Here is a 23,408-nt window from a genome sequence, read left to right on the forward strand (position 1 = left end):
ATCAACAATTTATTACATCACCAAAAAAGTTCCTCAGTCAGCTGGATCAGTATGTGTATGAGCAGATTACTTACATAAATGATGAATACACATTCCCCTACAAAAATAAACAAGAAGTTAAATTCTTTTTGTATAAAACATTTTAAACAGTTGTTGCACAAGAAAAATTTAAAAGACAAACGCAAGTCATAGAAATACACAAAACATACAAGTGATGTAATTTTTTTTAAAGTGGAAAAAGTTAATAAAATGAGTTCAGTCAACATCTCATACTGGGCTCAATGTATTTAAAAAAAAGAGATTTAAAAATGGTAAATTAAGATGCAACAAAAGCTCTGTCACCTGTGAGATTGCTTCCTATATTAAATACAGATACTTGACAAAGTAAATCAGTGTATGCAGTTTTATAGCAGTTTAGACCTGACAAGAAAGTAAGAAACAAACAAAAAAATAGAATAAGAGATGTTTTGTAGAGCATTCATTTTATATTCAGAATTCTCCACTTTTACCTTGGGGTTGTGAATAAGACACAAAGGTCCATTTCTCCCACAGACTCTTCAAAACGGGGAAAACAAAAACACACCACGGCTCTTCACCTAAAATTGAGCATATCTGCAATTAACAAGAATTACAAGTTTTAAACAACCTGAACTGGGACCAGAGTTCATGTCTCCACCAGTCAGTGAAAGGGATGACAGCGGACATAAAAAATATCTGGCATAAGCTACAGTAAGCGGTAGCTTCAGCCAACAAATCTTCTAAACAATCATTAGATATTATCTACAAGACATCCAGCTGCATGGGAGGCATACTGTGTAAACAGCCTTTTTCCTACCATCACAGATATAAATGTGAGCCCTTTGCTACTCTTTATGTTTAATTGTCAAATCAGGATAAACACTGGTCTGATATGTAAAAGAAAAAAAGTATGAATTTGAGCAAAACCACTTCATTGCCACTATTAAGTCTAAAGAACAGTGATTAACTATTAGAAATATCAGTACATTTCAAAATAAAGTCTGATGGCATCTGTCACATCACTGAAAATGGACCATCATATTGATTCAAAACATGGTTATCAAATCAGCAGCGTTTCATTTCAGGTCTTTGATCTAAATCTAACATAAAACCTGTTGGCTAAACTGAGGAGAGCATCAGAAACAACGCATTATTATCTAGAGATTCTACAGAAATGACTCGTTAAAGATCCTTCTGTTTGCTCAGATCTTGTGAAAATATTGACAGATGAGGCACCAAGGAGCAGCAGTGCTTATGGCAAAAGCAATTAGGTACAAAAATAGGTACCTAATTGCTTTAGGTACCTATTTTTAATTTAAGGAATTTGTTTTATAGCCATGTCAAAAATAAAATTCTTGCCAAGTTTTAACCAGCAGATATTGGAATATCAGCAAACATTTGCAAACTGCAGAGACAAATCAGCCTTTACTAAAGAAACAATAAAAGAACAAACTGACAACATAAAAAAAATGAAATTTATTTATTGACGTCAATTTTATTTTCATTTAAACACAAATTAAATAAATAAAGCACATCTGTAAGGGGGTACACCATGCACACATTACTTTCTACAACATAAAACATGTCTTAGGACCAGCTTCTTAGCTCTCTGTTGCGCAGGTGTCTCACTCTGGATCCTGGTGCTGTACATGATAGCGGCTCCCCGACTGCCCACTCACTTTGTCTGTGCAGGAAGCACGGTCTGGATATTTATGTACACATACCCATATACACATCTGAGTGAATGAAGGAGTGAAGGAATATGGGTAACGTATTCTCACGCCTCCATTCAGGCAAATACAGAAAGAAGAGAGCAAGATGTTGGTGACGCGAAGATTCTTAAAGGTTCAAATGAAGAAGGTGCAAAAGGATGAGAATCTGGGGAGCGAGTGGAACAGTGAGTCCTGAACAGTGACTGGAACGAAAGAAATTATAGTAAGGAAGATTTTCTATCATTTTGCCATCTTAGAAACCATTCAGACACAAAGGTAATTTTAAGTACAACAGCTTCTGTATTGCATACATCTCGACCCACTGCAAATGGCTGACAAAAGATGAGAAACCTGGTGCAAATTCAAAAAACATCTGGAAGAAAACCCAGTCCATTTGTAAATGAGCCCACTGAATCAAACAGTACTGAGAATTAGATCAGCTTTTCTAACTGGCTCCAGAGGCAGAAAACTAACTATAGTGGGACAGACTCTAAAAATCTAATCAAATTTAACTGCACAGGTGTTGAATGGGCCTTTTTAAAACCTCAATGACAACTATTTAATTTTTTAAAAGACATTTTATAATTTGTTTCCTCTATTTAGCGTTTCAGTAACAGAGCAAGATCTACATTTGGGACATGAAATTAAAATAAAATTGCTTGAGAAGTTTGTTGTGCACTTGGATGGATGAAACAGATGTCTTAATGAGGGAATAAACTGAATAAAAATAGATCCAGCTTTATGAGATGCGGACGCTCACGAGTAAGGATGGTGGAGAGTGTTGGTGAATGGAGAGCTGGACACTCAAATGAGCTTAAAAGTGGAATCAAGTGCTGTTAATCCTAAATGCAACTATTCAATATTTTAGAAGATAACTGGCTATAATTTTTGGATGAGACAGAAAATCCAAAATATCAAAAAGAGCAAGAGGACATGTCAACAGTTCTCAACTATGGGGCACAGGTGCTGCTTAGCTTTGCATTTCCCCTTCAATCTCAGTATGGTTGGGTTGTTGTGCTCCTCTGGTGTCGAAACAGCCAGAGGAATTAGAAATAAAGGAAAAAGAAAAGGAACTGTTCTTCATTTGTGTTCATATCCATCGCTCCATCACTGTCTAAGAGTCACCGATAGTGAAACCAGGGAGCTGTGGAGATAGTGCCAGAAAGGGGCGATGGCGGAAATTTACAGATGTGTTGTCTTTGTTCAGTGCAATAATCTGTAGGAATAGAAGAAAAAATAGTAAACTGACTTGTTAGGATGAAAATGTCATCCTAGAGAGAAATACCTGGATTCGTTACTTTTCCTTATGAAGAGCTTCTATGAAAGCTTCAAGTTTCTCCTGAATCTCACGGACTTTCTCTGCAAAGGGAAGAAAATAAATGGCTTCAATTTCAAAATCAAATCTAAAATAGTTCAGCGTGAAAATAAAGAAAGAACATTTTGTTAAATTATTATTATTGCTGAACAAATAAGACATAAGAAAAGATTTGAAAAGTTTTTAATGTATTGCCTGAGTTTTTAATTTATAGTCGAGTTAAGAATAACTTTTTGCCATAATCAAAAATTAATTCAGAAATGTCATTAATATGAATATTATGGATGTATATACAAATAAATACATTTTACCTATATGTGTATATTTTACTTTTTCTTTATTAATCAATAAATTTTAAAAAAATAAATTATAACATTAAATTGTGCAGAATATTATATTTAATAATTATTTGACTTACAATCTTTGATACTGATATTGATAGCGATATATTTTGTTGAAATATACCAATATTGATACTGATATATTTTGATACTGATATTGATCTCTAATACTGAAATATTTTCTTTTTAGTAACACTAAGATTAGACTTGATGCATATCAACTTATCCTCTTTTCCAGGATGATTGGGAATATTTATTTCTGGGTGTTAAGTCTTGGGTGATGAAAGAGACACAAAAGTAATTAAACACAAGTAACTCCAGGATGTGTAGTAATTTCTAATATATAATATCTATATCCAGAATTTTTTACTTTGACGTTTATTTCCAAATAAGAAGTAAAAAAATCCCCCATATTTTCACATAAAAAACCAAACAGCTCTCTTTGACAGTGACAGCCAAACCTCAAGGCAGACCTACTTTACACATTTGATGATGAAGACTTATGAACCCACATCAAAGCTCTCACACTCTCCTTTTTATGGCAAGTACCTCCTGGGCACATTGCTAATGGACGGAAGGCGACACCTTAACATCATCTCAGAGGGGAATGGAGGGGGCGAAACCGGGGAGAAAAAAACCTCACTTTTTTAATATAACTACTATTGTCCATAGAGCATAATACGATCAATCCTTTCACCAAACATGTAGCGTCACGCGAGATGAGCGAGATGTCTAAAGCAGTCTTAATCACTGACTAAACAGTGGCTGAAGGAAGTCTGTGGGCCAACGATGGAAGGAAGGAAAAAAAACTAAACCGTAGCTCTCAATGCCAGCTGCACCTCCGGGGCCTGGCTGACTCTCCAGCTTCCCCGTCACCCTCGCTAATCTGTCTGTATCTCCTCCAAGCACAAACTCAAACACTGGCTTTGAAGAACAAACCAGCACCGCTCCATCCTGATCAATCAGCAGCAAGAGATTCACAGGAGGACTATTGTCGGTTCTGAAAGATACACAACTAAGAGTTACTTTCAGGAACATAAATCAAAAATGTTTGGACTGAGAGCAGCACCGCCCAAAGCATCTATAATGTCAGTGTAGAGGTGATAACCTGATGTTCCTTAGAGGGAAACTGAATACCATACTCGGGGGACTTCTGAGAAGCCCTCCTTTGATAGGCGCACTAAGGTATCTTTTTCTTGATGGATGGATATTTGGAGAGAGAAAGCCACCCCGCCACCTGCCTCCTACAAAACTGGCGTAAGAACAAGAGACATGGTGGAGAGAACACAAGAACCGGTCCAAACCGAGTCAGAAACATTGGCTGTGAACTGCTGTCCTACAAATCTGGGAGTGCTGTACAGTCATGCCACTTCCACCTCCGTTCACCCTCCAACATGTTCCCGACTGGCAGGTGGCAGGAAAAAAATTCCCAGCCTTTGATACTCTTATAATACACTCAGACAAAATGGCAGGGTGTAAGAAGGGGATTACTACACCTTATGGAGGCATTAAAGGGGCCTGTGGAGGGGGAACGCCGACAAGTCACACCAGCAGGTGTGCAGCTGAATGAAACTTAAACCTGTGGTACGGCACTGCGACAGGCAGCCCACCGCAGGGCCTGGCTCAACGCAGCAAACAGATTAGGCGACGAGCCCCGACCACAGGGCAACATGACTCAATCCAGGACCAATAAGAACAGGATTACAGACATCTGCCTGACCTGGGGAGAAGAGCTGCGAGGCATTGGGGATGTGGGGGCGGATGGTGTGAGGGGAGGAGGGTACCGACTGTCAAATCGTGAAAACATGGGAAATCCCCTGGCTCAGGCTTCAAAGTTTGTTATTGGCTTTAGATGTGGATGTTGATAAAATGGCTCGACTTGGATTTCAAATATAGAACGCTCAAAACTGGTCGGCCATTAATGATCCTTCCAATGGAGGGCACAGAGTGAGCTTAGAGGTTGAGTTAAAAAGCGAGAAAAACACAGCTTGGACAGGCTGTAAAGAGGATCTTTCAGGAAACTCGAGGTGCATCACCAATCCAATCCTGTCATACACAAGGACTTCCTCAACGTCCTATCACATAACGTCATACTACATTAGTTTTGCCCCTAAAGTTTCAGAAAAACTGAAAAAGTGTTTTCTATTGATTCATCTTAAAATGTGCAGAGAGGTCATCACAATCAGCCAATTGTTAGCTTGCTTGGCTTTGAAAAATGAGTGGCTGGGCGGGAGCTCAAGGAAAACGGCCACAAAATTCAGACTTCTGTTTGTTGTTTTGTGCGCTATAACTGAGAAAGGTAGAAACAGAACAAAGTTTCACTTTTGCCTATTTCAAACCTAACTGAAGGATAAATCCATCAGGACTTGTTTCAGTCTAGGTGGGGATCCACTTTTGGAGTCCAACTGACCACCATGATGAGTCGTGGTATACAGATTTTACCTTTGTGTCACAACATCTTGCAGAACAATTCTTGTTACGAAAAATATCTCAATTTGTCTTAGACTACATGTAGTCTAGACTGTAATCACAATATGATATATACTGTATATCTTGTTTATGAATTGTCATTCCCTTCTTCTGTTATATTTATTGTTTATGCATGAATGCATTTATTTAATTAAATAAAAATACCGTTAGCAGTTTCTTACAGGTTGATGCCCCCAGCAGCTCTCAGGAGCCTGGAGGTTGCGGCCGAGTATGAAGTGCTTTCTGAAGACTAAAAACTGTGAAAGACTGATATTTCTTCCCCCTAACAGCATCTGTTTGCAACCAAAAGACTGAAGCATGATAAAGAAGAGGCCATAACAGGCCTTTCTTTTCACCATCATGTGGAAATGAAACAAAAAGAAAAAAACAAAACAAAACAAACAGAAAATAAAAAATCAGTGGTCAGAGTCACCGCTGTCCGTTTCTCACTGTGTAAAAAGGGAGTAGCGGTTTAAGTCTCCATTTAGGCTCCTGTTTACTTAAGAGATGAGCCCCAAAACAGTCATTCAGCCGCTCACCCCTTTATCTGGTCATGAATATTCCCATAATCCTCAACCCTCAATCCCAGAGGCCCTTTCTTTCAGATGGTTGTGTGTGTGTGTGTGTGTGTGTGTGTGTGTGTGTGTGTGTGTGTGTGTGTGTGTGTGTGTGTGTGTGTGTGTGTGAGAGAGAGTTGCAAAGGGTGGAGAAAAAAAAAAAAGTGAGAAGCCTTTCCCCAAATCCTTTCTTTTAAGGCCTTTCCTCTGCTGATCTCCACATGAAATGATATCTCATTCACTGCCCCATAAGTCTGCAGCGGCCGGAGCGCTGGCAGAAGGAGCGCTGAGCCAAAGAGCATTTAATTGAACAGTAATTAGACGAAGCAGTCCTGCTGGACAAATGACCAACACAGAATAAAGAAAAAGATGTGAGAAAAAAAAAAGAGAGGGAGGTCTGCAAACTAATCCTTTTTGACTGAAGCTTCCTCACAGGATGTGCAAAGAATTAAAGACAAAGAAGTTGTTGAGAAGAAAGCAGCAGTTCGCAGGACAAGGAGAAATTTCTTGTCCAAACCCGTCATGATTCACGAAGAAACATTTTATATCCCATCACTGCCAAGGTCAAACTAAACCGCCACTGAAACAGGATCTTTTAATGTAACAAACAGAAAAGCTTTTCCCCCAGCATGCTGCTTGATTCTTTACTAAATCTGAATCATCGTGCCATAAAATCTAAGCCACAGGAGAGGTGGATGAAGGGAAAGTGAGTCTGTCAGCAGCCAGAATGCCATGTCAGTGGCAGAGCAATGAATCAGCCCCAGCACTCAGGGGTCTTATCTAGAAAACAGATGCCTGGGAGTGACGGGTCCGACCCAGGGAGAGGGACGCATAAGTCTGAATGGGTCAGCGCCTGGGGTCAGCCAAAGGTCGGACCAAAGGAAAACACCAACATTTATGGTGAAATTTTTTTTTTTTTTGAGAAGAACCAAGTGATTTAACTGGTTGTATTGACAAACATTGTTTATAGCTCCAAAGTGTTAGATGGCAAAACTTTAGTTTGGGTTGCAGATGGTGATGGTCGGAGGGTCATTTGGATGTAGCTGAACTCTGTCCAGTTTTAAGGAATTATCTTAAACCAAACGTGTAGGCGACACCCAGACAGACCGGTTTTCTGTTTTTGGAAAGTGATTGAAGGCGCAGAGGTCAGCCTGTGACTCAAAGTCGACGCTACAGAAGGTCTGGGCTCTGAAGTTGTCCCTCTTGAGTCCCAGATGATCCTGGTAATAATCCACTTTTATTACTCAGAGGAACTCCTCTTTCCTCTTTGTACAAGAGTGTGAAAAAAACACACTTTTGCAAAACATCGACATGCAACAAGGAACATGTGCTGGGAATGTGTGAACAGAAACCTGGATGAGTTTCCCTTCTGATTGCTCCTCATCGTTTGTCTTTCCCACACTTGACCTTCCTGTTTCCCTCTACAGGAACGTGAAGGCTTCAATATTTCTTAGATGGTTTTATTCCAATTTCACCACCTTAGTTGTCACCTTTTAATGGTTTGTCATACAAAACACAAGCTACCCCAAGTCCACCCAAGTCTCTTTTTTCTGAAATAATTAACTATTAATGTGCATGTGTTATTATAATACACTGTATTGCTGCAAGAGAAAGATGTTCCTAGATCATGACACCAGAGTCAGGATGGAGGGGCCGAAGTGAGGAGAGAGAAAAAAGAAACAAGGGTCTGGGGAATAAAGGAGAAGAGACAGATGATGGAAATGATGGAGAGAGAAGCAGCTCAGGACTTTGGTAAATTCCAGCAGCTGGCCAGTCAGCACTCTGATGATGGAGGGCAGAGAGTCATATGTAGAAGAAAATCTTAATTTGGTAAAGAAGTTCAAGAACTTTTTTTGTCTATCACAAAAGTAACATGAGGAGAATGTGGTTAACAAACGCAAATATAACTAAAAGCTCTTCCATGCTTTTAGTTGAGAACTACTCTACCCAGTAGGTAGTCACCTTGCAATTGGAAGGTTGTGGGTTCGATTCCAGCTTTCCATTGACACATGTTGAAGTGCCCCTGGGCAAGACACTTAATCCCAAGTTGCCTCTTGATCTGTGTATCTGTGTACAAATGTGTGCGCAGTAGTGAGTGTGGATGGGTGTAAAGTGCTTCGAGTGGTCAGTATGTCTGGAAAAGTGCTCTGTAAATTCAGTATATTTACCATAGAAGCATGTTAAAAAGTGGAAGACAATATAAATGTGGTAAATTTTTACAATTTTCTTTCTCTGTTAGAAAAAGACAAAACTGTGTATTAGTTCAGATATACCTCAGACTGATCCAGGTTGAGTAGAACATGGTAATGTGGAAAAGCAACAGTTTAAGAGCAGAAACTAAAAAATGGCTCAATAAATGAGCCTGGAGTGCTCACCTGCAAAAATCGCAAAGATTTTTGCAATTTTTAGCTGTAAACACTTTGGTGGCACCCACAGAGTTTCAATTTGGCGGTTTTGGTCCATGTGGCAAAAGGTCAGAGTAAATGTTAACACTCTCTGCTTCCATCTATCCTGCTCTCAGGAAGATGTTAACCACATCATACGTTAAGATCGTACGTCACCCCTAAAGCTGGGGCAGAACAGAGGAGCACTTCTCCTTGAGCCCTCACTAATCACCGTGAAGGAAGCTGCTCAAAGGAGGCGGCGCAGGGGGAGGAGATGAAAGGAGACAAAGTGAGCGTGAGGCTGAGAGGGCATTCCGCTGAGCAAGCCCAGACAACCACAGCTTTATTGTGTCCTGCTTCCACACCAGCAAACGGAGAAAGTTACTGCACGCACAGACAAGCCAAGCACTTCACACATTATTTCCATTTTCTTTTTAAAGGAACCTCTGTTGACACCTCTTGTTCCCTAACCCTCAGATAACCCCGCTTCACGTAAGCTCAAATCCATGATTCTCCACAAATTGTTGCATTCATCAGTTCCAACAAGCCTCCAGTGAAGATTGTAGGGATTATGGTGAGAGGTTGTGCAGTGGCCAGGTGTTCTTCTGAATCAATTCTTGTGAGTTGTGCCAGAAACTCAACTGTGATACTAATTTTTGAGATGTGAAAATGCAAGAAGCATAAAATCCTTAATTTAAACTGCTAAAGTGATTGTACTTTATAATGATTCATATGCAAATATATTAAAATGTGAAAATACTGTTAACAATAAGGCTGATTCAAGTAAGACAGAATGACTAATCAATTTTTTTTAATTAATTGAGATATTTATACCCAGCTTCTAAATATCTGAGGAGGTACAGCAGCATTAAGAGAATGTTGTTCATATGCCCGAAAAATTTACGACAAGAGCATTTGTATTTCATCTGAAAATACAAATGCTTTCCCATGTTCTTCTTTGGTACATTTCCAGAGCCGGAAAAATTAAAAACAAGATTTTCCAGTCTGTATAGAAACCCTGAACTTAAAGGATTGCAAGAAGATGAAAACATATCTGGTTGATCAGCTTTCATCCAGTAATAAATGTCACAGATAGCTGTTAGATATATTATTGAAAGCTATTCCACCAAGTTATGTAGTATATTTCTTCAGATTTTTCTGTTAATACTATTAAATCCTGTTGTTTTGTCTTAATTTATCTGCTCTATTTATTCTAGTGATTGTGTCTGTGAAAGGATCACAAGCTCAATATTTAAGATAAAGCAGAGAAAACAATAAAAATAAAGAAATTGAGAAGAAGATGGGTTGTTCCTGCTCACACACAGTCAAATTTAGGTGATTGGTAAGTAACATATTAGGAAGTTCATAAGCAAAGTGAATGGAGGCAAAAGGTCAAAATGAACACAAAATAGTTGAAATGACAATATCTACAGCTCATGTTTTCTATCAGTAATACTTTGCGCTCTGTCACATCAGGCACAGTAAAAGTAACTGAAACCACACAAACACACAAAGGACAGTTTCCAAATTTGGGCAAAGGAAGAGGCAGCAGTGATTTCTGCTCTGGGTTTGTACATCACACTTGGGCTTTGCTCCAGAGGTAGCGCTGTGCCATGCAGTCCATCTGGCACACGCTGACCGTCACACACACACACCTCTCTGCAGCGTACACTGTTCTTCATTCATTAAAAGGCTCCTTCACACTCCCTCAGTGACGCACGCACCTGACCTCTATTTGTAACCTGAGTGGTGTTGAGGCTGTCTGTGAGCAGGCAAACAGAGCTTAACAGGAGCCTGCCCCCGGGAGAATATTTCTGCCTTTGTTAAGTGTGTTTATCCTTTCCCCTCTGTCTCATATCTCTCTGTCTTTCTCCTTCTTTGCTCCCTCCTTCTTTATAACAGAAAGAGAAGTCAGGTGAAGGTATCCTCTCTGATATCCTATTCTTTCTGTCAAGAGACAAAACAGAATCTAAGAGTTGCTGAAATAATGAAGGAGAATGTGGGGAGATAGCGTGAGTTTAAAAAAAAGAAAAAGAAAAAAGGACACCTGGATTAAGTAACCCTTTGTCTTAACCTGCTGACCTGTGGGGGTGAAGCCATAGTTTGAGCTCTAGGCGAAGTGACCTGCTGTCTTTAAAAAAGAGAGATAAGCAACATTTTTGAGGAGAGATGATTTCATAATGTCGGGAAAACAGTTGCTTCCCAGACAGGGAAAGTCTCCTTTCCCGTAGAGCTGAGCTCATCTCAGAAGGTGTGGTTGTAAGTCCCGTCAAGGGCTCTTAACCCCAGATCTGAATAAACACCAAAAAACCACTGCTGTGGTTAATCTGGTAGCAGATCCAATGTCTGCTAACAGCTGACAATAAAACACTGACATTAGAGAGTAGACAAGCCATGTGATGCAAATTTAAACCAGATGTATTTTGGTAAAATTAAGAACTCATATTTTATCTTCCTTTTCATTTTAAATAATTAAAAAAAGCAGTTGCCAAAAATAAAATTTATATACTGGCCATAAAGTGTTTATACCACATTTTGTCATGGAGTGCCTTTGTGTAGTCATGTCTTTTGGGGTTAACCTCTACCAGCTTTAACATCTACAATAGTTCTTCCCAAAACAGCTAAAGGTCAGTCAGATCAGATGGAGAGTCTCTTAATGATTCTGTTGTAGATCTGATGAATGTTTCAGATCTTCCTGCTGGAAGGTAAACCCAGTCTGAAGTCTTTCGAAGTACCAAACAGGTTTATATCAGGACAGACCTGTAGATAGCTTCATCTATCAATTCTGACATGTTTCCCTGTTCCATCAGAAGAAAAATATGCCACTGCATTTCTTAAAACACAATCTAATATTCAACAGATTTGTGGAGTGCAGAGCTAATGGCCGTCTTGCCAATGGACTCTTCCGGCTCTGCTGATGCTTTAGGTGGATGGCCATGACTGGGTAGGTTTCAGTTGTCTTACTGCTTAAATTTTCTCTCAAATCTTGTTCTCAAATTAAACCTGAGGCCAAAAGCTGGATTTACATCGAGAATAAATGACACACTAACAGACTCCTTTAGTAATTAGGCCACTTGTAAAAGGAATTGGTAGCTCTTAATTAGTTAAAGATGTTCAAATCCTTAATTTTGGTTGTTACATGTCAGAGCTGTTGTGAGGGACTGTAAGCAAGTGCAGAGTTTGTGCTAAGGTGTGTTTCCATCTAATAAGGTTCCGTGACAGAATCAAACCAAATTCCCACATCTATCAGACACGGGAGGCTTTGGTCGAGGGAAGTGGGAAAGCCACGCCTGTTTGGAAAAGTTTGGGATCGGCTTGTCTTTTAGGGTTTACAAGGCCAGGCAGGTTTAGGGGGTTTTACACGCAGTGTGGTACGGACACAGGACTGTGTGTGCTAGTTCTCTCTTTCTACTCAACTCCCTCCAAAGGAACAACAATGACAATATAAATACTAGAGTCTGTCTATATTATTTACACACAACTTTATGAAGCTGGAGAACAACTTGTGTTATTTTGGTTGTGCCATATTTTCTGAAATATGTTATGAGCTGATTTATAAACATATGAGTTGAGTTATAAAAAGGCTAAACATGTTACTGTGGAACTACAACTGTTCCACATGAAAACATGGCAGCCAGAGAAAGACATGAAATGTGAGTAAATACAGCATTTGTGTCATTTGATAGATCTTTAAAACTAAATGAATAAAGCCACGACTGTTTTAGGAGTTACATTGTCAAAACATAATAGCTTTCTTAACCCATTACTCCTAACTTCTCTTGTATAAGAAGTAATAATTTTAACATTTCTATTTTTAATTAGGCTTTAAAATATTCATTTCAATAATAACATACATTTTTATGTAACCATTTTGATGTAACCAAAATGAAACAATTAATATTTAAAATATTCATTTCAATAATGACATACAATTTTATGTAACCATTTTGATATAACCAAAATGAAACAATTAATATTTACTTTGAGTTGAAACACAATGAGAATTTCATTCAACACACAATTATTAAAATGTCAACATTTAAACCAAGTTTTCTGAAAACAGTTAACCACATATAAAGCAGTAAGTACCATCAGTGATACTGTTAAGATACGAGTAACTACCCTATATAATATGCAGCAATTAAAGCCTCCAACTATAAAACAGAAACTCACCTTCACATGTAATAAGCATGTTCATCAGAGACGTGGGAAGGTATTTTTAGTTTTAATTCTACCCACTAGTTTGATATTTTAAAAATGTGCCTAATTTGAGGTGATTGTGGCATATCAGAGATCAGCCAAGAACCTGAAAGGACATTGAAGCAAACCCTCTTTAAAAAGCAACTGTCTATTTGAACCTGACTGCACTGTCAGCTGTAACTACGTTAAGTCTGGAGTAGTTATCTGAAACACTACTGCCCCCTTCTGACCACTGAAAGAACTTCATTTTTTATAGGGGTCTCAAAAACCGGTCCTCAAGAGTCAATCTTGCTACTTTTACATCCTCAGCATGTTAAAGATCTGCAGAGGTTTGATACTCAGTCTTTTATTTGATTTAGGTGTGTTGGGACAAGGAAGCAGCTAAAAAAAATGTATCCGTGCTTTAAATGCTACAGAAGCAGTCAACTTAAATGTAAAAAAGCAAACAAAATTATAAAAAGGAAAGCAGGAATATTCCATTTTAACTGAAGTGTTTACTGTGTGGTTTTTATCTTACTGAGATCCTCAGCCAGCTGGACTCTGCGGCCAGTGATGAGTTGAGTCTTTTTCTCCAAGTCTTCTCCAAAGTCATCCAAGACCTCTTTGACATTTTTCTCCAACCGCCGCACTGCAAACAACCAACACACCTCACATAAAACCAATGCTAATTTAGACTTTTTAGGGGTGTTCCTTTTTAAAGACATTTTATTAATTAAAAAAAAAGAAGACAGAAGGTGTTTATTTGAACATATTGATTCCAAAATCAATATCATTACTAAAGGAAAGAGTTTCAAGCTGCAGGTCTGAACTGGCTGCATACTTTTCCTTTTTATAATGTATGTACAATGTAAATTTGTTCTGATAAATATAAAGCACTTCAATAGAAATAAACTACAACTTCAAAATAGTAAAAAACAAAAAAAAAAAACATGTTTCTAGAAAATATCCAACACAAATAGATAAATTGCTGTCAACCAGGTTTTTTCCACTTTAAACCTTTTCTGATGAGTGATATTTTAGAGACACTCTCGGTTATAAACCATCCTCACCCTCAGTATTGGTAAGCTGCTGCCGGAGTGTGTTAGCGGTGATGACCAACATCCTTTGGATCCTCCAAAACAACACCACATCATTGCACTCCAGCTAAGATGAAAACATATAAAAACACATGGATGTATTAAAGGTGTTAGCATGAAAAACAAAGGTAGGTACATTATCATTCACTGTCCCTACTGACCTCAGAGTCAACAAAGTGTCTCTGGTAGTAGTAGAAACCTCTCTTGCAGAGGCTGCAGTGAGTCAGTGCTTTCTGCAAGAAGTGTCTGCGATAAAGCTGATGCCACGTGTCTTTGATCTGAACAGGTAGGAAGTATTCCAGTCGTTATAGAAATGTGCTATTTAAACCTAAACTTGGTTAGATCATTTGTCTTTGATCTTACCAGCACTGGGTCCACTTCTACGCCCCGTCCCTCCAGGTTCTTCCTCACTGTGGTGACCTCATCACTGGCCAGGTAAGCAGTGTGGTCATCATGCAGCTTCAGCAAGCGATCCAGCTCATTTTTTGTTTCATTACGAATGTGCTGCAAGACCAGAGATCATTTCATCATGATGCTGAAACTCGTTTAGAAATAGACAAAGTAATTGTGAAACTCTGGATCTGGACATTATAGGGTCTATTGCAACTTTTCATCTTTCCAGCATCACACCTGTTTATAACAACACATGGTTCTTACCTGTTCTGGTGTCCGGTTCACCCACTTTAGCCACCTCTCTGTCCAGTCAGGGCCCACCATGTCTTTGATCACAGATTCATCTTAAAGAGGAATAGCAAATAAAATATAAAGATACATGGAAAACAAATTGAGTCATAAAGACTCTTTAGTCAAAGGCAGGTACATTCCGACCTGCCTATGACCTTGTTTTTGACTAGGTCAAAGGCAAGGTCTAAAAAAGGACTTTAATCCTTTTTTTTAGGACTAAAGTCCTAAAGAGTTTTTGTGCTGAGTGCCAGAATGCGCTGATTTTCATTTTGATAAAAATCAATCTGAAAATTAATTTTCAGATATAAAATCTATTTAAATTTTCAAAATTCTATCTTCTTCCCAGTCAGCAAACACACTGGTTTGTACTTGTAACAACACTCTTCAGTGTTAAAGTTGTTACTGAGGGAACAAGACCCAGTTATCCATTTTTACCATCAGTGAGATTTTTAAAAATTAGGTTGATTAAAAAAACGGTTTATCTTCTCACACACACCTTTTGTTGCTTCATCATCTAATATAAATAGCTGATCATCTATAAAAATGCTGCTACAATAAATAAATGGAATATCAGTTTATTATTGACCATCAGTGAATCCAATAGTTTTTTCTTATACTAAAGTTAGAAAAAAGCCATTATTTTAATTGGACAGTGTTGAAAAATATTAAACGTCTATAAATATAAATTAATTTGTATGTTTCGATGTGTGCATAAAAAGTTAATCAGATTTATGAAGGAGACGCGCTGCAGCATAGATACCGCTGTTCAATAATCTGGAGGAGTGAACTCTATTTATAGATTTCCAGTGATGCAGAAGGAGACAGACATATTCTGATGCAATACAGAAAGTAAACTAATCCTATGTAACAGCAATAATCAGTGGGGGAAAAATAATCACATTTAAAACATCAATAAATTATACCGACTTAGAACAGTTTTCTGACTTTAAAGTATGTGGAGATTATAATTTGTTCTATAGTTTCAGTTTCTTGCAGTATGAGGTTCAGGAGGCACTGACGGTTCTAAACTGAATTCTGTTTAACCTTCCACAATCTATACAGATCCCTAAAACAGTGGTTCTGACAGAAGGACGTTGCGGCTGACATACTGTCTTTGAGGCGTGACTCCAGTGTTTCCTCCATAAACTGGATGGCAGCATCCCACTGAGGTTTGTCGGTGATGGATCGGTCTTCTAAGGCGTTGTGCTGGATCACCCTCTGACAAGCAGCAAGAAATATAAATACATTACAAAATGGGACGAAAAGTATTACAGCTGAAATATACATTTAGTGCTATATGTGGCCTTAGTCAGAATAGATCAAAGCTATAAAGACCATCTTTCTTTAGCAGATGCCGATTATCAGAAAAAAATTTTATTTGAGAAGTTAAATCGAGAAGCGTGGGAGTTTCTGCATCGCACCCTAAATGAGTTGACTTTCTGTGTTTACCAGACTGTCCATGGCTCTCTCATTCCACTTGTGCCTCTTGATGCTCTCGTCCTTCACTGCCTCCTTCAGCTTGTCAAAGATGTCGTCCTGGTCTTTGCCTTTGTATTCAGCCATAAAGCGAGCAAACTCCTCCTGCAAAGTCTCCCAGGCAACCTGAAGGGGGGAGATTTGGCAAAACAGATGGAAGAAAAGGCTGGGTCTGTCTGCAACCAATGCATTTAATGCTTCCTACAAAGTGCCAAAAGTGATCAGCATTAACTAAGCAGTAGTAATTAAAGAAACAAGAGGGAAGCTTTGGAATTAAGACAAAGGAAATGAACCGATCAACCGGCTACCAATTGAAGATAGTAATTTTTTCCTTGGATCAGCAATTGACTGATCAAAATCAAAAGTAAATGCATCAACCAACAGCAGTGCCATATTAGAACATCTTATGATGGGATAATATTGGTAAATATTGTGATGATTATTTGATTTGTAATATATACTCATTTTCTTTATTCCTCTGCTTCTCATCTGTGTCTTAAAAACTAGAAAAAAGGTTCAAATCAGATTTTCCCAGTCAGACCACAAAGAAAATCGGACAACAGCATTACCAAAAAAACTAAAATTTTTCCAAACTTAAGTATTAAATCAGACTCAGAACCCTAATTACAAACATCAGATGAACAGCTATCAAGAATCAAAGACTTTTTGCATTTATGTAGGTTTTATTTTAATATTTTACCTCCAGTGCCTTATGTGGAAGCTGCTTGTCAGTCCACTGCTTCAGCTTGATGTCTACAGTTGTGTTAAAGGTCCCAGAGTCCATTGTTTGGGCAGCAGGCAGATAGATGTTCTCGATGACATGAGTGGAAACACGTTCCCAAAGTTTTTTCTGCAGAATAGACTCCCTGTGTGGAGCAAAAACATGGAAGGCATTATTACTGAGCTAAATAACAGCTGTTTGTTGATTTGTAACACAGTTCTTATGGCTGTTTCAGTCTCAGTTTTCTGCTTAAACCATGTTAACATTTTCAAGATCTGAACTGTCCTTTTTAGTTGCATTTAGTAGCATTGATCCAACATAAATGTGCCAATCAAAAACCTCTATGTTTCCTGTACAGCTCAGTAAAGTAACCCACTGGGACAGAAAGACAACAACAATAGAGAGATAACCCACAGCTGGGATGCTTTTATTTTTGTAGCCAGAACTACGATGACTCTGTTGGCAGCATAAAGTATCGCAACTTTCCTTTATGGCATGGCGACTCAGGAACAAAACTGAGTCTCCCTGTAACCACAGCAGTTTTGCTCCTTTTCTCATTAATCATAAACATTTCCTCATATTTCATGCCGTGTCCCCTTTGTTCCAGCTGGCTCTGCTCTCTGTCAATAAATGCTATCTTCAATTGTGCTGGCTGGCTAACAGGGCCACCCCTGCTCCTGTCCACGGGCCATTCATCAGATTATTGATAAAAGTAAACTAGAGGCACGCACACAGGGGATGGCCATAGCACAATGCATACATCTCATTAAAGCAAGCTTTTTCCTCATACTAGATGAGATAAGCTGTAAAGTCATATAAAATGTATAAACAAAGATAAATGAACATGAAATGAAATTTTAAAAAACATGAGATCTCCTTATGTGGGATAAATAACTTTCAACTTTGCTATTAGGAACAATTTTAAATAAATGAGAGTCTATGAAGGGAGCAATAAATGCTAGGAGCAACGCAAGAGATGATAACGAGAATATAGATAAATCTAAAATATGTTTAAAAAGTAAAGACAGTTTAATCATTCAGCTAACAAAGTGAAATTCTCAAAGTACAAGTCTTCCCAATAACAAGAAGTTATATGAGAGTAGAAGAAACAATTTTAATGTAGAAATACAGAAAATTTAATAGAGTCAACAGACTGAAAAGTGTCATCAGGTGCTGTATGGAATAGGCTCTGGCCCAGTCTCTACAATACACTGCTGGCTCTGGTGTCTGTCATATTTGTCTCGACAGTAATCCATTGATTCTCTGTGGGATTAGGGTGAGCGGAGTTTTCTGGCCAATTAGGCAGACTGATACAAACTGAACCAGCTATTAGAACCTTCAGCAGTGAGGGAGCGTGCCAAGAACTACTAGAAAATGAAATCAGCACCTCTAAAACGTTTGTCACCAGCAGCATAAAGATTTCCTGATAGATGGCTGCACTGACATTGGACTTGATAAAACATAGTGGACCAACACCAGCAGATAACATAGAGGCAAAATCATCTCTGAATGTGGAAATCTTAAGAAACTTAAGGAGCTTGGATTCTGTGCCTCTTCCCCGTTTGTCCAGACTCTGAGACCTTGATTTCCCGAGAAAATGTACTTTAGACTGAAAAGAGAACTCTGGACCACTAAGCAAGAGCCCAGTCTTTTTAGACCAGGTCAGATGGTTCTGACCTTGTATACGGTTCATGAGTGGTTTAACAAGGGATGGCTGTTTTAACCCATGCACCTGCTATGTCTGTGTGGCTCTTAAAGCAGTGACTCCAGCTGTTGTCCACTCCATGTCCAAACTCTAAAATGGGATTTGTTTCACCATCCTCTGAAGACTGCAGTTATCCCTGTTACTGGTGCACATTTTTTCAAACTCACTTTTTCCTTCCACTCAACATTCTATAACATACCAGGATGTAGCTGAGCAACCAGCTTAATTAACAATGACCTTTTGTGGCTGATTCTCCTTGTAGACGGTGTCTGGGACTGTCTGCTAGATAACTGCAAGTCAGCATTGTGTGGTCATGATATAAAAGTTATGTATTAAAAATATTTGTTGGTCTAATATTATTAAAGAATTATATGAATTTTCTTGGAAATTGTGTCCTGGTGTTTCATTAGTTGTGAGTCATTTTATGAAATGTTTCACATTTCTGATTACATTTCTGAGATCAGTTTTTTTTTAGGAATATATCCATTGACATTTCACTATAAATGAATGACAATCTAACTTTATCAATGACTTACCAGAGTTGGGGAGTCACTTGACTCAAACTAATGACTTCATCCAAAATTTCATTTTTTGCTTTTTCAAAGAGTTCATTCTGCAAAAAGACAAAACACCATGAGGAATCACAGCAGAGTGGAACACATTTCAGAAAGAAATCTGAGATCGCTTTTCCAAGAATATTAACAGGGCAAATAACCAATCAAATGAGCTTTAAGATAAGTTTACTAAGAATCTTTTGTATGAAAGAAGCATAGAGAAACTACCCTGTCAAGTTCTCTCAGACGAGGATAGTTGTTCTTCCATTCAGTTTCCAGGTTGAATCGTGATGCTGTGGAAAGATGGGACTGTTATAAAGATTATCTGATATTTATCACTAAATGATGATTTCAAGATGGGTTGACATATACACCCTAATAAAGAACTTCCTCATAAAGAGATTGACAGCCATTTAACGGCGTTCTAATTTTAGCTGCTCCGATGTATCCAACAGTAGATTTCCACAATCAACAAGCAATAACTATCGGCACACACAGCTCATTTAATTTCCACATAGTGTGATGTAAAAGACACTTTCTGGTTGCTAATGGTGGCCATCCTTTAATAAGAGAGGCTGAGGACACTTTGCACACTCTCGCCTAACTGGTCCCTTAGGAGGTGAAGCAATGGGGCCAGTAGCCTACGCTTCATCAAAAGTCAGAGTTTTAGCTCTAACGTATGCACAAAGACACACACACACACGCAGGTGAAGCAAGCCTGGTGCCTTTTCCCTCAGCTCCCTATCCACACTGCAGATTAGTCTAATTGCAGCTTTGTGGCGCCAAGAATGGAGGATGAAAGCCGGCTGTATGTGATTTGATAGGATATAGATCGATATGAAACACAATGGGTCTATGGGAACTTTAGTCTCACAGCTATAAATCTCCTCTGCTGTTAGCAATGGCTTGTGATTGTCTAGACTAATTGAAGCAGGCAGAAGGGAGGGACCAGGGAAGTGTGGCAGGGTGGGCTGAGAAAGACCTGGAGACAGAAGACTCTTAGGGTGAAGAGGAAGTATTGTCTGGTTCATTTACAATTACTGCCTCAGAACCTTTGGTCGAGATAAACATTTAGTAAATGTCAGGCGAGCATACCTTTAAAAACATCAGCTTGCTGCTCCACAGACTCCCTGACCATCTTCCAGAAGCAATCAGAGACAGCCAGACTCAAGTTTTTTGTGGTGACCTGATGAGCCTTCAGCATACCATCCCTTTTGGCACAAAAACATTACTTTCAATTTCACAATTATTCACTTTAAGGGACATGAAAGTTTGTTTGTTGTAGTTTAACTTGCCTCAGCAATCTGGAGTTCTGGAAAAAGTCCTCTTCATAATCTTTAATTGCATCTATGCTCTCCCCAGTGCCCCCTTTGAATGGGAACATATACAGTCAGTAAAAATCTGTGAAAAAATAAGAAAATAAACACAGCAAGTCGCAAAACTCTGGATGAATTTTTACCTTTTCCTGTTACCACAGCAAAATAACCAAGAGCTTTCATGGGAAACAGCTTTCCTTCAACAATTTGCTGAATCTAAAAGAGAAAAAATATTTTTTCAAAAAGTATTTTAAAAGGCACAGATCAAACTGCAAGAACTCCAACTTAGATTACAAAGTTCACTATACATAAACAGTGTATAAGATCATGTCTAGTGAATACCATTGATTATCTCACCATTGCATACTTTTGTGGGTGGTATATATGAGGCAAAAAGTGAACCTTTTATACCCAAACCTGGTGAGTTAGAAGAAGGAAAAATGGGCAAGTGTGGAGATTTTAGCAAATCTGCAACGACTACATTTTGATGGTTGGACGCCTGGGTCAAAAAGTAAACCAATACACTATGAGAAAGGTGGTCATAGAGTTATGCCTGATTGGTGTATGGGCCATTAAAAGAGATTGAGCTCCCTCTAGTGGATCACCTGGATATAGAACAATATTGGTGACTAACATTTTACTGGCCTAAAATGCAGCATCAGCATCATTATCTTTAATTCAGCAATTGAACCAGATCAATAAGAGAGTGACTGCGGGGTTGGATGGGTGCCTCCACCAAGAAATTAAACCAAAATGACAAATATTGCATAATTATAAATATAAAGCACCACTTGTGTACGAACGGCTCAGATCTCTTACTCTGCTTGGACTGGCCAGATTCTTTTCAGCCAAGTCCACTTTAGTTAGAACAAAGATGGTCCTTCTGCCATGAGGGTCCATCTGGCTGACCAGGTCTGTTACGATGCTGCGCTCTGCATCCACACTGCCGTCTGGGTCGAGGAAGAACAAATAGATCAAAAATGAATCTAACAAACCTGGAGTCCAGCTTTTTGTTGCTTGTGGAAATCTCAAGATCCTTCCACAAATACTGTTCCTAGTTATTATATTATGTTCCCTCTACATCAGGCAATGGAAAAGCAAATTACCCCGCTCATGTCTCACCTTGAATACAAAGAATGATAGCATTAGGGTTTTGCATGTAGGCCTTGCTCATGCTGAAGATGGTCTCCTTAGTGTCTGATGCCATGCCTGTTGTCACCGTCTAGAAAGTAGTTTAATTACATTAATTACATAAAATCTTTGTTTTATTAAAAAAACATGTATCTATAGCGTCCCTCCACATTTTCTTGGAAAAATTTCATCTTGCACCTTGAAACCTATATATACACACACAAATATGTTTATATATAAAAGTTGGGATCTTTTGTTTGTTGGTTCAATAAGTCATGAAACATGATAATGAAATTGGCTTTCAATTCAGCACTGGGATAAAAGGAAATTGGTTATTTTAATTTTTGGGGGGCAAAAGAAACCAATTTTGTTTTAAAAATCAACTGATTAGTAAAATGCTTTAAAGCACAGTTCATAAAAGTTCAAGTTCATTAAAATTAAATAATACATCTGTGTCAGTCTGAGAAAGTTTTATTACTCACACTGATGACACCAGGTAAGTCAACAAGAACCATCCTCTGAATACCCGGTCCTTTAACACTCAAAGAGATTGTCTGTTGTGGAACAAATAAAAGTATTTTATCAAATGTTCTAAATATAAATGAGAATGTTTTTGTTAACAATCCAGATGTAACTTTGTCCAACCTCAGAGCTGACCGTCTGTCCCTCCTTCACACTCTTCCTCATCCTCAGCTCAATCTCATGCCTCAGAGCAGCCAGCTGCACACAAACCAAGAAGAGAAACATACATGTTGTGTGAAAAAGCAACTAGATTACAGTTAATCCTTAAATAAACCAGATGCATGTGTGACCTACATCTTCCTCCTTAGAGAGGTCGAACTCTCTGCCACTGTCTTTGAACATGGCCACATGATGGGGACCTTCACTTAATGTTACCTATTAGGACAATATAGAGGTTATTCTAAAGAAAAGAAGGAATCGAATCCAGACATAAAACCACTCCGTCCTTCACCCACCTTCACAGGAGAGCGTGTCATCATCTCTCCTGATCCCCTGGGGAAGATCCTGGCCTGGGCAATCATCTCAAGCACGCTGGTCTTCCCAGCACTCTGATCGCCAACCACAACCACCTGAAGGACAGAGAGCAGGAGAGACGTTGGATAAACTACAAATTAGGTCATTAGTTACACCATGAGGAATTACATGATACAAATGGCATCAACTAAATGCAATAAGACTGAATAGAAAAACATGGGGAACTAATATTTAGTGTTTTAGTGATATAAATTACAAACAAAGAGCTAGTTCATAACTTTCAGGAGTATAAAATGCTAACATTATTCAACTAATAAGGAAATTTAACAAAAAAGGACCAAAATGTTGCTAAAGAAATAATCTGAAATCTGTCTGAGGATTATAAATTGTGCACCTCACCCTGGGTAAGTGGTCCTGGGTGTTGTAGTTGGAATCATAATCAGACAAGATGTCGAGGACTTCAGAATAAAGGTCAATAAGGGATTTCTGCAAAACAAATTTATTTTAAAAACTCATTAAATGGCATTAATAGTGACAAATGTAATGGGTTCACAACTAAACAACCTTAACAACAGCCACGCCACAGGCAGAGATGGAAATCTTAAAATATTGTCAGTATTGAAGTATTTAAGGTCTGTGACTCACCTTCACCTTCCTTTGATGAATCCCCTTATCATCTTTTTGCAGCACCACTTTCCTCAACTCTTTATTTTCCTTTTCTAGTCTTTCCAGCATGCGCTGATACTTTAACTA

The 23,408-nt window shown here is 38.5% G+C and overlaps 1 protein-coding gene across 6 annotated transcripts in view; it reads right to left on the reverse strand.

Moving 5' to 3' along the window:
• Window positions 1-1,484: 1,484 nt before the first annotated feature.
• opa1 (OPA1, mitochondrial dynamin like GTPase) overlaps window positions 1,485-23,408 on the reverse strand; it is a 31,577-nt gene continuing 9,653 nt past the window's right edge. For 4 of the 6 annotated variants that reach the window (XM_023339818.1, XM_023339819.1, XM_023339816.1 and 1 more), the window contains 23 exons: window positions 23,301-23,405; window positions 23,055-23,141; window positions 22,637-22,750; window positions 22,476-22,556; window positions 22,305-22,379; window positions 22,142-22,213; window positions 21,651-21,750; window positions 21,348-21,478; window positions 20,672-20,744; window positions 20,508-20,580; window positions 20,308-20,423; window positions 19,441-19,505; window positions 19,195-19,271; window positions 16,933-17,098; window positions 16,206-16,358; window positions 15,866-15,974; window positions 14,730-14,809; window positions 14,436-14,576; window positions 14,234-14,350; window positions 14,046-14,139; window positions 13,514-13,624; window positions 3,029-3,089; window positions 1,485-2,946 (listed from right to left, as the gene is read on the reverse strand). In XM_023339818.1, the coding sequence (XP_023195586.1) occupies window positions 2,934-2,946; window positions 3,029-3,089; window positions 13,514-13,624; window positions 14,046-14,139; window positions 14,234-14,350; window positions 14,436-14,576; window positions 14,730-14,809; window positions 15,866-15,974; window positions 16,206-16,358; window positions 16,933-17,098; window positions 19,195-19,271; window positions 19,441-19,505; window positions 20,308-20,423; window positions 20,508-20,580; window positions 20,672-20,744; window positions 21,348-21,478; window positions 21,651-21,750; window positions 22,142-22,213; window positions 22,305-22,379; window positions 22,476-22,556; window positions 22,637-22,750; window positions 23,055-23,141; window positions 23,301-23,405 (2,214 nt within the window). In that variant the 3' untranslated portion in view covers window positions 1,485-2,933. Of the gene's footprint in view, window positions 2,947-3,015; window positions 3,090-13,513; window positions 13,625-14,045; window positions 14,140-14,233; window positions 14,351-14,435; window positions 14,577-14,729; window positions 14,810-15,865; window positions 15,975-16,205; window positions 16,359-16,932; window positions 17,099-19,194; window positions 19,272-19,440; window positions 19,506-20,307; window positions 20,424-20,507; window positions 20,581-20,671; window positions 20,745-21,347; window positions 21,479-21,650; window positions 21,751-22,141; window positions 22,214-22,304; window positions 22,380-22,475; window positions 22,557-22,636; window positions 22,751-23,054; window positions 23,142-23,300; window positions 23,406-23,408 lie in introns of all 6 variants that reach the window. The other 2 variants (XM_023339820.1, XM_023339817.1) reach the window with 1 other exon arrangement.

This window comes from Xiphophorus maculatus, chromosome 9, assembly GCF_002775205.1.
Source record: "Xiphophorus maculatus strain JP 163 A chromosome 9, X_maculatus-5.0-male, whole genome shotgun sequence".
Lineage (NCBI taxonomy): Eukaryota > Metazoa > Chordata > Actinopteri > Cyprinodontiformes > Poeciliidae > Xiphophorus > Xiphophorus maculatus.